Below are 15056 nucleotides of genomic sequence, written 5' to 3'. Positions count from 1 at the left end.
CTCAACTTCAGGCGGAGTGCATTAGATCACTAGATTGAATTTAACTATACCTTCTAGGCCTTGATTTGATTTTTACAGCCACTGCTTACAGTATTTTGGGACTAACTACACATCACTTACCTAGGCCATAACTCATAACACTGTTGAAGCAGGCACTTGTATTTAGTAGGTCTTAACTGATTGAAAATGCACAGAAAAATTAAAACTCCAAATTCTGGAACCAGGGACATCTTGCTAAGTTTCTGAAAATGAAGTGCAGTTTATAGTTTCAGACAAAAACAGATCAAACAGACAAGCTGCCTGTTTTTTTAGTCATTTTGACTTGGAATGCAGATATTTTCAACTCCATTTCAATGGAGCTGATCTACAAATTGTAACATTGTTAAGCAGGGTTATTTAGCATTTCTTACTTTTTCAGCTGGGTTTAAAAAACTTTTGAATATTACCTCAATTGCAGCATGCCAGAGGGGATTGTTTTTCTCTAATCTTCCATTATATGTTCCAGGCCAGACTGCCAAAACCACCAGATTTCCACGTGCTCTGTTCCCACTTCCTGATATAATGATGCCTTGACAAAACAAAAGGAAGACATAACAGAAGCAGCAAGATAGGGGAAAAGAAAAGTGATACAGATGCAAGAATGGATGCCAGGTCCCTGTCATCCTGTACTGCTACATATAAATTTTCATACCCCTACCCCAACATCATGATGACATAAGACAGGCACACTGGTTTTGTGGTTAGACCTGTACTCAATTGCGTTTTCCACACCCCTTTTCCTGATTAGTGATCCTTGTGTGTAACAAGTTCTGCAGACATGTAGTAATATCAACACGACTCACTGCTCTACGTATCTGTGGATGGCTGATGTCCCTCCACACGGGAGTGTAGCTGTGTCTGCAGTGTCATGTGCACCACCTATGACAGTAAGGCGATGAAGGTGAGGCATGCAGTGATGCAGCTTTTATTCATCTCCACCACTGCTTCATAAAGGCACATGCAAGTGAGTACACACACACACACACACACACACACACACACACACACACACACACACACACACACTCATTGCCCCAACACACTTCTTGCCTTCCTTTAACAGAAGCACCACCAGGAGCCATGCCTTTTCCTTTTGATGGGTCACTGGCATATCAGGTAGAGGGCTAAACACTACAACAGTGGCCCGTCTTACATAATCAGCTAAAAAAATTTCTGAAGTAAGAAGAAGTAAACAATCAGTCACTTCTGAAAGAAACGGCAGCATAAAGAGGATAATTACCTTCACCAACAGTAAAGTATATGATGTTGTCGTCAATGTCCAGTCCATTTGTGTCAAATACGCCTATTGCTGGAGAAAAGCCATGATGGAAAGAGCAGCCTTGAACGTATGACCCATTCTGTGAAGTCTGAAAGTTTTAGTTACAAGTTATTTATATTGTTTGCTATTTATTGCTGTGTAGTTACAGATGCAATGATCAGTGTAGTGATACAGAATCTGCAAGCTTCACATATGCACAGCTTTATCTCTGTACCCTAATAAAAGAAGAACTGTGATACTTCAGTTTTAAATGGGATCCATCACTGTAGATTTCTTGTGCAATAAGAAATAAAAAAATAGCCTTAATTTTTGATGGAAAAGAGTCACAAAGTAATCAAATAAGATTCAAGTTACTCACATCCAGATACTTGACAACTGTATTAATCAACACTTATCACAGTCTGTCCACGTAAAAGAGCACATAAGCTGAATTGTGCACTCTGAAGCTGGCTAGAATTCTGATTATGCGAAGTCAGTATACTTTGTTTTTTTTTTTTACATCTTTGTTAAACATGGCATTTTAAAATAATGACACGGGTACACATACAGTGATAGAAAAGAACACAAGTTGTAACATTTGTATTATTATTTTCATATAGCATATATATATATATATATTTTCTTCTGAACAATTTGTATTCACGCCAGCATTACATAAATTGTTCAGTTCTTGCTTCCCTTAAATTTCATTTATCCTCTTGAACATTATTGTGCATGTGTTGTTCCCATAAATTCCATTTATTCCTGGTTATTTACTCCTGTTTTCTAAAGATCCCACATCCAGTTCTTTTATTTCTTCTACAATATTCAATTGGTTTAGATTTTGATTTCTATTTCCTAATAATTGATTATTTGGCAGCCAATAGCATAAAACTTAGTAAAGCCTTATTATGTCTAGGCAATTCCAAGCCCAGTTGAACACAGTCATTTTGTTTGTTACAGTCATTTACTGTTTCAGCATTCTAAAAAAGTACTCTGCAGAGAATTTTTAAAAATCCGCCGAGTTACATTCCCAAAAAGAATGTCTCCAGTTACCTCTTTCTTTCCATTCATGCTGCCAGCATTTGTTATCTTCCCGAGGAAAAATTCTCTGAAGGCTGCTAGGAGTATAAAATAATTATGCAAACATTTTAAAACATCTAGACTTTGCTGCATACTTGAGAACTAAACAGATGTTCTCTCACTGTTCTTTGTAAACTGTCATTCCATTATGTCTCTCCAATCTTTTCTAACCTCTTCTGATTGATTCTTATAGTTATCGTGCAATATTTTATGTGTTTATCTAATTATCCCTTTTTAACAGCAGCTTCTATTATATACTCAACTAAGAACTCAAAAAGATATGTTTTTTTTTCAGTTAGCACTCTCCTATCTAGTTTTCTTTGCCCATACTCAGTTATCAGTCCCTGGAAGGGAAGGCAGTCTGTAGCCTGCAAACCAAATATCTGCTTGGTCTCATCCCACTATCTTTTCTCTTCTCTAGTTATTTGTTCGCCAAACCTTGGGTTCTTTGCTACTTTTCTCCAGTAAATGCCTGCCCCCTCTTGCCTATTTTCTTTACCCCTTCTTGCAGTAATCCCTATTGGTAAAAACTGCATCTCTCCATAACCATGTTGGCTTAGATTTTAGAATAAACTAAGTGAAAACCAAATACAAAAACTACTGAAAAGAACAAAAAATGGCAAGAACCACAGACGCACTAAAAACTCTCTGAGATTTAATATAGTTAGCGCTTTCATAGAGAACAACGTCAATACGTAATCAGACAAACATGAACTGTGAATGTTAGTTCCTTATATGCTCTTAAACAAGCAGTCACATGATATTAGTCAGCTGACCATAAAAGCAAAGCACATAGGCACTTTTAAAACAATATACATTAAATATATATATATATATATATATATATATATATATATATATATATATATATATTTATTTATTTATTTTACATTTGTTGACCGGGCTAGTCTAGCTGGATACATGTCCATTTTCAGTAGAGGCCCAGGGAGAAAAGCTCCACACATAGAGAGAATACAAAATACATTTACAAATGGTATAGAGTAGCATGACATATAGGCACTAGAAAAAGAGATTGTAGTTACATATTTGTAAAAATAACAATCACAACAATACCACTATTGTGTAGATAATCATAAGCATGGCTACAAGATGAAGCAGGAGTGGTAGGTTAGTAGTCTCTGGGGTGGAGACTAGTCTGGTTTAGAACATGGGCATGACCAATGAGACCTGAGAAAGAGTTTGAGGTGATTTTTGAATTGATTAATCGAGGTCATGAGTCTTAGGCAAGAAGGAAGGGAATTCCATAGCTTTCCAATGGAGTTGGTGAAGAGAGCATCACCTCCAGAGTTATTGGATTTAATGGTAAGTACCTGGGGACTATTTGCTGACCTTAGAGATTTTAGGTTGGAGTAGGGGGTCAGGATTTTGCTCAGTGAGGGGGTTCTGTCCGGTTGGTTGATAATTTTATAAGCTTCTGTAAGTTGGTTGAGTTTGAGAAGATTGGGGAGTTCTAGCCAGCCAAGGGTATTTAGGTTGAGGCAATGGTGAGTACGATATGGTGTTCCTGTGATAAATCTGGCTATATGATTATAGGCTACAGTAAGTTTGTTGAGTTCACGCTTATTGAGGAACGATAGTATTGGGGAGGCATAAAGGAGTGTGGAGAGGAGATGAGTGCGAGCAATGGTTAGTTTGGTGTGAGGGGTTAAGAAATTTTTTATTCTGTACATAGATCCTAGTTTTTTGTTTACGGATTTAATGGTTTGGTTAATGTGTATATCAAATTTAAGCTTGTTATCAATGGTCACACCTAGTAGTTTGGTATGAGAGGCTGGGACTATGATGGTACCATTTGTGGATTCCACGTGGAACGTGTTGTCCGCATTCAAAGGTTCTTTTCCTAGAGGAGTAGATGCAGAGGGGAAAAATAGTAATAGTTTAGTTTTAGTAGGATTAAGGATGAGTTGCAGATTAGAGAACCATTTTTCAACTAAAGTAAAACAGTTTTGGGTTATTCCTTGAAGTTTCAGGAGGGAGGCATCAGAACAGATCAAGGTGGAGTCATCTGCATATTGGATGCATGTAGAATTGGGGATGATTGAGTGAAGATCATTTATGAAGACGGAGAAAAGAAGAGGACCAAGTATAGAGCCCTGAGGAACACCGATGGTGTTAGGGAGTAGGTTGGATAGCTTGTTTTGCCATAGGACGGCTTGTTGCCTGCAAGAGAGGTAGGCCTTAAACCAGTTTATAGTTGGGATGCCAAGATGTAGGGTTTCAAGGGTATGAAGCAGATGCTGGTGGTTGACCATGTCAAAAGCCTTTGATAGATCAAGGAAGAGAGCAGAGGAAATTAATTTGTTGTTGCGCTAGTTATTGACTGAGTCAACAAAGGAGAGTAGGGCAGTGGTTGTACTGTGATGGGGGTGAAAGCCATGCTGGGTTGGGGACAGAAGACTGTTATAAGTGAGGTAGTGTAATAGTTGTTTGTGAATACACCGTTCCATGACTTTAGATATTGGGGACAATATTGCTATGGGACGGAAATTGGATGTTTCTGTCGATGTCCCACCTTTGTGAAGAGGAATGATATATGAGGTTTTCCAAATAGTGGGAATGGTAGTTTCAGTTATAGTTCTGTTAATCAAGATTGATATGGGATAGGCAATGGCATCTGACGCTATTTGAAGGTATTCCGCAGGGAGTTGGTCTGCAGCTAGAGTGGTTGGTTTGAGTTTTTTCAAAAGGGTGCATATATAGGAGGTAGGTACAGGTTGTAAGTTAAAGGTTGGGTGGACTGGGTCTTTAGTGTGGGTGGCGGATGAGGGGGTAGTAGTAAGCTGACTGGCTAGGGACTGGATGGTCTCGATAAAAAATGAGTTAAAAGTGTTGGCTATTTTTTCTGGTTCTTCCCCAATGAGTTTTTCAGGAGTGGGGGTAGTAGATTTACCCGGGCGAAGGAGCTTATTAAAGCCAGCCCAGAATTTCTTTGGGTTATTCTGGTGTTTATCCTGGCGGTGAGAAAAATAATGTTTTTTATCTTGGGTAGTGGCTGTTTTAGTCATGTTTCTAAGCTGTTGGAACTTGGTGCGATCTAGAGGGGTTTTAGACGCTCTCCATTTATCCCAGGCCTGGTTTCGAAGTTTAATTTTAGTTTTGGTTTCACTAGTAAGCCAAGGTGCTACCCGTTCCTTAGTTCTGATTAGACGGTTTGGGGCGTGAGAGTCAAGTATCTTCAGAAAAGTGGTATTAAAGTATGCCACGCTCTCTTCTAGGGGTAGAGTTTTTAGGGTGGACCAATTACAGGATTTGAGTTCAGCTATAAATAGTGTTGGGACAATTTCTTCTTGTTTCTAACAAGTCTATAAGAAGGAGGGTTTATGGGTGGGCACTTGTGTTTTAGAATATAGGTTATAAGGTGGTCACTGAGGTCATTGGGAAGGGTTCCTGTGGTGTAGTTATGTGTGTCTTTATTGGTAAGAATCCAGTCAATGATGCTTTCTTTTTGTTGAGCGTTGCCAATTCTGGTTGGAGATGAAATCTTTTGGGAGAAACCATGTAAGTTAATAGAGAGGGGGTTTGTGGGTGCAGAGCAGAGGGACCAGTCAATGTTGAAATCCCCTAGTACTATGGTTTCTTGAGGGCAATTGGAAGCTAGCCAGCTGAGCGATTGCTCAAGGTTTTCTGAATTATTTCCTGGTGGAATATAAATTACAATGAGATTAATAGTTTTTTGGGTGTTTAGGCAAATTTTTAGGGCAATAAGTTCAATATTAGAGATTTTGGGGGGTTGGATGGGATTAGTGATGATGTTTAGTGAATTCTTGAACATTACCGCTAACCCCCCACCCTTTTTTTTAATCCGATCGGCCCTAAGGATGTTATATCCAGGTGGAAGAATTTCTTCGTCCTTGGTGGCTGGTTTGAGCCATGTTTCTGATAGACACATAATGTCAGGGGAATGGGTAGCTAACATGGCATGAAAATTATGAACCTTATTGTTTATACTTCTTAGATTAAGGTGGAGTTGGTAGAGAGTCGGGCAGAATTTAGGGAGTTAGAGTCTACGGCAGTGGTAGGACCTGGATTAGGGTGGATGTCGCCATCTGTGGCGATACATTTTTTCAGGTGGTCTAATAATCTTTGTAGTTTGAGTAGCAGCTTAAGATTGGATTTAGTTACAGATGCTTTAGGGTGGCGGAGGGTAAGATACACAGTATTGGAACTCAATGTATTGCCTGGGCAGAGAGAATGTGTGTTGAAGTGATAGGGAATGTTTGAATGTGTCCTAGTGCAGCTCTTGGGGAAGGGATACCCTAAGAGTGCTTGGTTTTCATACCTGGTTAAATAGTAAGGAATAAGTAGGAGTACTACTGTTGGAGGAATGAGAGAATATGTGATTTTACCCATGGTGTGCGAGAGGAGAGCCAGTGGGTAGAAGGAGGCAGAATACTTTACTTGGTAATTAAGGAAGGCTGAATGTGTGGGAGGAGAAGTGGCAAATTGACAGGTGATTGGGATTGGACAAGAGAAAGGGGGATGGGCTAACTGTCTAATAAATGTAGAGGTAGTGGGGGTGGGTGGGATATGGGGGCAGGGTGGGGCGCGGAGCGAGCCCGAGCGAAGCGAGGGCGAAGCGGAGCGGGGAATACACCGCCAGAGAAAAAAGAGAAAAAAGTTGTATTTTCTGGGAATATGCTTTATACAGCCAAATTATACTGAGGTACTGACTAATTCCTGCCAACGGAACGCTTGCCTGATAGGCAATAGTATAGCAAGGATAATTCTTTTACCCAAATGTCCCTTTTCAGGTTACAACTGTTTCAGTTTAATTTTTTACTGTTTAATACAGTCGCACTGGGTAAGGGTCCTTAGATCAGTATGTCCTGGGAGCCACGCGGTGAGGGATAGTAAGGGGGCTTCCTGGAATAAACAGTGAAAAAGACAGCAGTTAAACTCCTAACAGAGTAATATTTATAGCAGATGTACAATACGAGTGCAGTCAAAACTCAGAATACATTGCATGGCATACAAACATGATGTATAAGAACCAATCAAAACACCTACACAGTGTTAATAAACTGTAATATATGCTACGCTGGCCCAAGCTCAACCTGGCTATAATTAGTTCACAAGCTTAACTATTTCTATTGTAGATATCAGTAACACAAACATCAGTAGCTGTTGGTAGCACAGACGCCAGTACAAAACTTCATCTATTACAATTTAAGTAAACGCCAACACGACACTACATTAGTAGACGCCAGTAATTCAATTCTGCACTGGTGTTAACTCTAAGACCTAAAGATCAGTATCGCCACTTGAAAAGAGACGCCAGAAGTATAAAACTATGCTGGTAATTGCTTCAAGTACGTTGTAACAATATATTTGCTATTACAGAGGTAGCGTTGAGGAACTTAAACAAGTTAAACAGTTTACAAGTTTATATTGTACCTTCATGTAAGGATGTGCGTCCGGGCAGGTAAATAGGGCAGTACCTGTTTGATTTAGGTTTAAAAAATGGCGGAAAAAAGATAGGGCATGTATGAACTTTGAATACTTTCCCACTTAAACTAATTAAAATATATACATGTACATGAACTGACCAGAACTTACACAAATCATCTCATTAAACTTTTCATTTTCAAGACGCAAGCTATAAAACATATATCATTCAACCCAGGTTGCCTAAAGGCATCCAACTTGAGTTGCAATAGCAATTTATTTTGCTCTAATCTCAAAGGTAAAGGTCCCTCCCTCTCCTGAGCTTCCATATGATCAATAACCTTGAATAGAAAGCAATGTCCTGGGTTGCTAGTTATATGTTTAGCCAAGGCATTATCAGTTTTACTATTTCTGATTGTTTTTATGGTCAGCTGACTAATATCATGTGACTGCTAGTGATAGCGCTTTCGTAGAGAACAACATCAATACTTCATCAGACAAACATGAACTGTATATGTTAGTGCCTTATATGAACTTAAACAAGCAGTCACATGATATTAGTCATCTGACCATAAAAACAATCAGAAATAGTAAAACTGATAATGCCTTTGCTAAACATATAACTAGCAACCCAGGACATTGCTTTCTATTCAAGGTTATTGATCATATGGAAGCTCAGGATTGGGAGCGACCTTTACCTTTGAGATTAGAGCAAAAAGAATTGATATTGCAACTCAAGTTGGATGCCTTTAGGCAACCTGGGTTGAATGATATATGTTCTATAGCTTGCGTCTTGAAAATGAAAAGTTTAATAAGATAATTTGTGTAAGTTCTGGTCAGTTCATGTACATGTATATATTTTAATTAGTTTAAGTGGGAAAGTATTCAAAGTTCATACCTACATTTATATTATATATATATATATATATATATATATATATATATATATATATATATATATTTAATATATATTGTTTTAAAAGTGCCTATGTACTTTGTTTTTATGGTCAGCTGACTAATGTCATGTGACTGCTTGTTTAAGTGCATATAAGGAACTAACATTCACAGTTCATGTTTGTCTGATTATGTATTGATGTTGTTCTCTACGAAAGCGCTAACTATATTAAATCTCAGAGAGTTTTTTAGTGCGTCTGTGGTTCTTGACATTTTTTGTCCTTTTTATTAGATTTTAGAATACTTTCTGCTACATTATAAATGTAATATTCTGCATGGTTGATGTTATTCTCTTTAAAGGCTTGCTTGCATCCAAAACCCTACTCTCTGCTTATTCCTTGATCCACCCCCCCCCCCCATTTTATAATTCTTCCTTTCCAGTTTGATTTATAACTTTCTGCTTAAGTTATGTATCTCAACCTTAACTGCATAGTTCAAAAGTATCCCTTCAAATCAAGTAATCCTAAACCACCTTGTTCTATGGGTAGAATCAAACTATCAAAATTATCTCTTGCTCTCTCCTCTCCCAAATAAATTCCTTCAACTCCTTATTATCATTCACAGCTTCTTTTCTATTTGATAAAAATATGTTTGACTTGTATATAAAACTAAAGGGATAAAAACATCTTCACTGCTTATACCTTATTATCCATATTCATAATCAAGGGCTTACAGCTTCTCAGTTTTTGGATTATCTTTTGTTTTGTCTCTTTCCACATTACAGCAGTCATAATAGAATCATTTTATTCCATACTCCTAAATACTTCATCGTATTATTCCCCCATAGATATGGGTATTGCTGAACCAATTTATATGTGGATACATAGTTTACCACTATAGCTTTTTAGTCTTGTTTATTTTATATCAAAAAATATTCCAAAAAAACAAAATATCCTATTCTGAATCTATCCAGTAAAAGATAATATCATCTACAAATAAAAATAGCTTTTCTTGATTATCATACCAGCTAGATCCTTGAATATGTGAGCAAATTTTCTTTGCTAATGATTCTAAAAATAAAGCAAATAGCAAAATGGAAAAAACACAGCTTGTCAGAATGAAACCCTCCCACTTAATTTTTGCCTCCAACACTTAATATATCACCTTATTAACCCTATTGTTTTATCAGGGAATGCAAATGCTACCACTGCCCTACTCATAAAGTTCTAGCTGACTCTATGGAATTCTTTCTATTCTTCAATAACCATCAACAACAGTGGCATTTTCTTACACTCTGCTTCCTTCTGGATCATTACAGTTCTATTAATATTGTGAAATGTTTGCTTCTCCCCTTGGCAATACCTCTGTCATTTTGCTGGCTAATATAGACATAAATACTTTATATTCATGGCTTAAAATTGAAATTGGTCCATGTTAAGCTGGTTCTGAAGGGCTTTTATGCTCTTTGGGTAACATTACCACAACAACTTTCTTTCAAGGTGCTGGTAATCCCCCCCCCTTTAATATATTGTTGAACACAATCCTCCAGATCTTTATCACTTTCTTATTTTCTAACTTCCAACTTTCCACAGAAATACTGCCTCTTCCTGGACACATTCCTGTTGGTTGATTATACATCTCTGAGTTTATCTCTTCCCTTTCTATCTCAGCAATTAATTCTTGAGACACAGCCTTCTCTAATCTTGTCATTGTTAAGTCTTCCATGCGTGTTTCAATTTGTGTCTTTTCTTGGTTCCCATTACTCAGACTTATCCAAATTTTCAAAGACTTTCCAAAATGTCTCTAGAACCTCTATAGAAACTCAGATTATTTTATTGCCATAAGCTCCCTAAGTCTGGCAACAAATATTTCTACTTTTTGTTACCCAAGTTGCTTTGCTAAGAGTTTTTCAAGCTGAAGTGCCAGTGTCTTATTTTTTCTTCATTAACTTTTGTTTGATTTGAAAGAATTATTGGATGTACTTCAAAGCTTTCAATTAAATACTCATGCTCTAGTGAAATACAATTTCTATCAAATCTGGCCATTTATTATACCTTGTGAAATAATATATACATTTTGTTTAGGTTCCTGTTACTAAATTAACATCTTCCATTGCAAATATTCTAATAGATTTCTTCAGAGATCTACTAATTTTGTTATATTTTCCTTTCTATGTCCCCCAATACAACCTCACTATTGCACATCAGGTTACAGTGTCCACCCATTACTAATATTATTTGCTGAAAACTAATTGTTTCTCCCAAAATTATCTTAAGCTCCATAACAACAGTTTTAGGTGGAATATAAATGCATGCAAGTGTAATCCTCATTCCTTGCCACTAATCCCCTTTACCTTAAAAATACCATTATTGCTTTTGTTTTCCTCTTGTATCACTATTGTAGCTACTCTCACATTCAGCATTATTGCTCCTCATTTTCTTTGTCCCCAATGAAAGTCTTTCGGCTTTTCCTGGTTAGGGGTCACCACAGCGTAACTCCAGTCCGCTCATGATTGGCAGTGGATTTTATGGTGCCAAGTTGCCAGCCTGACGCCCAATCTTCAACGAAGGCACGCCCATTCACGCTCATACCTACCTAAATATCTTTAGTGTCACTTGACCATGGGGAGGACATGCAGACTCCACACAGAAGGCGCTCCAGCCAAGAATCGAACTGGAGAACCTCTTGCTGTGAGGAGACAACACTAACCACTGCAGCACCACGGCTACTGAATGTCAGTTCTTAAATCCTTTCTTTACCAAATCAACATGCTCATTTATATCATGTTTACAGTAACATTACTATTTGCACCCTGCACTTCTTAATATAATTCAATACTCTTTTTGTCTATACCTGCAGTGCCATTTACATTCTATATGAAAATTAGTATGGCAGCTTCTCTGATAAAAAGTTATTACTGTCACATTATTTATAAGATAGTTTTTTTGATTATGTTTCCAACTTGCAGCTTCCATGTACACAGTGATGCTTGGCAGGCAAATCTTGAATGCAGTTGCTGCTTATCTCTGTTTGAACACATGTTACAGTTCCAGAATTTTTACCAATAAAAACACTCAAGATACAAACAAAAAATATATTTTCAACCCCCAAATCTTTTTAACTCAGCAAATACACAAAACTATACACAGTTTCTGAAAGGGGATAATACCCCTCCATATAGGGATAGTTGTCTCAAAAAGACAGCTATACCCACAGGCTCTACCATTCTAAACCTAGGTTTAACCATGTTGGAAGCACATGCTAGTGATAGCTTGTGTTCTCTCTTCAACAGATACAATTTGTCCTTGTCCTATCACTGTTTCACTTGCAGATGTGAAAAAACATTTGTATACTCTCAGTTAACTAACCTTTAGCCTTAAGAAAAAGTGCATTGACAACCCTTAAATTAACTGAATTTTGCACTGTTATATTTAATATTGAAGTACTGAGGCTGCTGGAGAAGAAAATACGTAGAAAGGTATTCAATTCTCTCAATGTCAGACTTCATTTATTTTCACTGAACTGCCAGTTCCACCATAATTACTAATTAGACTGTTTTCATACAAATGACTCCAAAGACCTTTGTTCAGTCATTTCCAGATTAATTACCTGAATTTGTAGACTTACCATCTCCAACTGCAGACATCTGCTGATGGAAAAGAAAGCAACTAATAGCTTTATGAATGCAAGAAACAGTTCTTTTGAAATGCTAGAAAGCTAACACTTTTCATGCTTTCCATCGTCTACCCTGTTTGCTTAAACAAATTCTCTTGTTTGCATTAGTCTACTTACATTTGTGTAAAAATAGGGGACGTTATTATATTTTAATACACATACAATATGATCAATGCATTTTTACATCCCCCATCAGCCCAAGATCACAATATTATATTGCTTATATCCTTATATCCAGCATTTACCTTTTTACAGTATAAAACCTGGATACATTACTGTTAAGAAAAAGTAATTTCTAACTGTAATATCATTAGCATGAATAGCAGTCACTTACAAAACTCTATCTACCTCACATTTAAAAGTACTATATAATATATTATGCAGTTTACTTCAGGAAAGTTATTATACATACATTACTAAGAACAAAATCATTTTTTGCTTACAGTGGCATTTCTTGTTCCTTCATTATAATTCTAAACATGATTGACAATGCGGAAAATATTCTTTAGAGTTGTCTCACCAATTTAATGTAAAACTTTCAATCGTTTAAGCTACTTCTTCTTGAAAAAGCACAATTCTCATATCAAAACCACACCTTTTGGAAATAGTGCTTTACTATTCTTTTATTTCCTAAGTTTACTTTTCTGCTGATCTTCCTCATCATCTCAACTGTCCAACACCAAGCTCTGGTTCAAGTCCAAGGTACTTCCTGATTTTTCTAGTCAGCTCCAGATCCTTTATCTATCACTCAATCATTTTCCTTTGGAACAATGGAAAAGGTTTCACTGGCAAGTTCTCTCTATGGGTTTTGTTATTGTCAAAATGGGAACAGAGTCCTGTTCAGTTTGCTGACAAACTCGTATTTCTTCTTTACCCTGTTCTGCATACAAAAATATTTCTGGTCCTCTAGGAAAAATAATACAGCTGGATATAGCAGCTTGAATCTCAAGCCTGGCTGTCGCTATTCCCTGATTGTAATGGTAAACTCGCTTCACTTCTGTAGGTTGTACAGTGAATAATCATTTTACAGAAACACTCTGGTGTCTCAAATTTAATGTTTTCCCTTCTGACACAATTTTGTCAGGAGCATCTCTTTTACTTTTAAGACTGCATCATTACTAATATATAAATCATGGCTGCATCATTGTGGCCAGAACTGGAACATACACATGATGTGCCCTTTCAATTAATAAATCCTGCTTTGGTATACTAGTCCAGATGCTTAATTATACTTTCATAAAATTAATGAAATATATTCTTTCTGGTTTGTCTGGTATAGCAAAAAATCTCTGGTTTTCAGGTTTTCTCTGTGTGCTCTGTCTTTTATTTTTTAACAGTTCATCTTGAGAAGCCTCATACTCAGCCTGTCTTTCCTTCAACTGAACCCCTGATTTCTGTAGGTTTATTGTCTCTGATGCTTAAAACTTCTATTCTTTATTGCCTATTGTCATTTGACTTTATATAGTCCTCCAGAGTTTCACTTATTTTAAAAACCTATAAATGCATTTGATTTATTTTTCCATCTGAATTATTAGAAGTCATCACCTATACCAACGGTGACACCTGAACTGTTTTTTTTTGCTGAATAGCTATAAGACACTTGCCCACTAGAGTATTTTATTTTTCTTAGTTGTGTCTCTCTTACTTTCTGTACACCACCTCACTCACTGGGCCGGAATCCAAAAGGATCAGGGAATCCTGAGATGTCACAAAACATTATTTTCTGTAATTCCAAAATCAGAATTCAGTTCTTATGGTAGACTATAGTAGATTAGTTTGTTTCATATAGCAGTGGGTCAAACCACATTATTGGAGTAAAATAAAAGAAAGTCAGCTATGAAGAGCTGAGAAAAAAATTTAGAAATCAACTGACTAGTCTTTTCAAGAAACACCAAGGTAAAAGTATACTATAACTTCAATTTTGATATTATTTAGGGGTTTAATCCACAAAACATGAAATACAAGGCAAGATTAATACATATAAATAATAATCAAGAACAAAGTGTGTAAAACAATCAAAATGAATGCGAACTGGAAGAAACAAGAGGAAACCAGTCATCATGTATCTTCTGACCACTTAATATGTAATATTAAAATGATAAATTTTGAGTGCTCTGTGAAAGGCAACCAATGAAGAACACTCCTGAAGCCAATAAGGTAGTAGGTTCCATTGGTGGCATACCTGATATGCACACAAACAAACATCAGTGTTCTCCAGGTGCAACTGTGGAGACAGAAGCAGCCCCTGATTTGGATGAGTGTAGAATCCTAGTTGGGGTATCCAGTACCACTAACTCAAGTCATGCATAGGCAAGTACACCAAAACCTTAAAATAATTCTAAGTTGTTCTGTTAGCTAGTAAAGACTGTGCTGAACAGAAGTAACTAAGAACACCATAACATGTTTGTGCTGTACCGAAGCATTTTGTTAGCTACTTTGTTGTAGTGGTCTTTTTGATTTGTTCTGTGATTCATCTTCATGCACCATGAAGCAACCCCATTTACATGGAATTCATGATTTGCTTAGCCAGACCATAATATATGTAACATGCTTTTATGCTGACATTGAAAAGAAGCAAATGTCTCAGAATGATTTTTTGGGATTATCAGCCCTCAAAAATCTTACCTCAGCTGTGATTTATTTAAAGAAAATAAGCTCAAAATCATAGAATTGGAAGATCTTTGTCAGAGCCGAAAAGTGT

At 36.8% G+C, this 15056-nt stretch overlaps 1 protein-coding gene across 1 annotated transcript in view; it reads right to left on the bottom strand.

The window, feature by feature from the left end:
- PKHD1L1 (PKHD1 like 1) overlaps positions 1-15056 on the bottom strand; it is a 1597738-nt gene that overhangs the window by 137946 nt on the left and 1444736 nt on the right. Inside the window, exons 63-65 of the mRNA XM_044066249.1 lie at positions 2354-2418; positions 1280-1406; positions 447-568 (exon numbers count right to left, since the gene is read on the bottom strand). Of these exons, the coding sequence (XP_043922184.1) occupies positions 447-568; positions 1280-1406; positions 2354-2418 (314 nt within the window). The remainder of the gene's footprint in view (positions 1-446; positions 569-1279; positions 1407-2353; positions 2419-15056) is intronic.

Source organism: Protopterus annectens, chromosome 3.part1 (genome assembly GCF_019279795.1).
Source record: "Protopterus annectens isolate FY-2018-M chromosome 3.part1, PAN1.0, whole genome shotgun sequence".
In the NCBI taxonomy this organism is placed as follows: domain Eukaryota; kingdom Metazoa; phylum Chordata; order Ceratodontiformes; family Protopteridae; genus Protopterus; species Protopterus annectens.
Note: the sequence above shows the minus strand (reverse complement) of the source record. Positions and strands in the feature narration are given on the sequence as shown.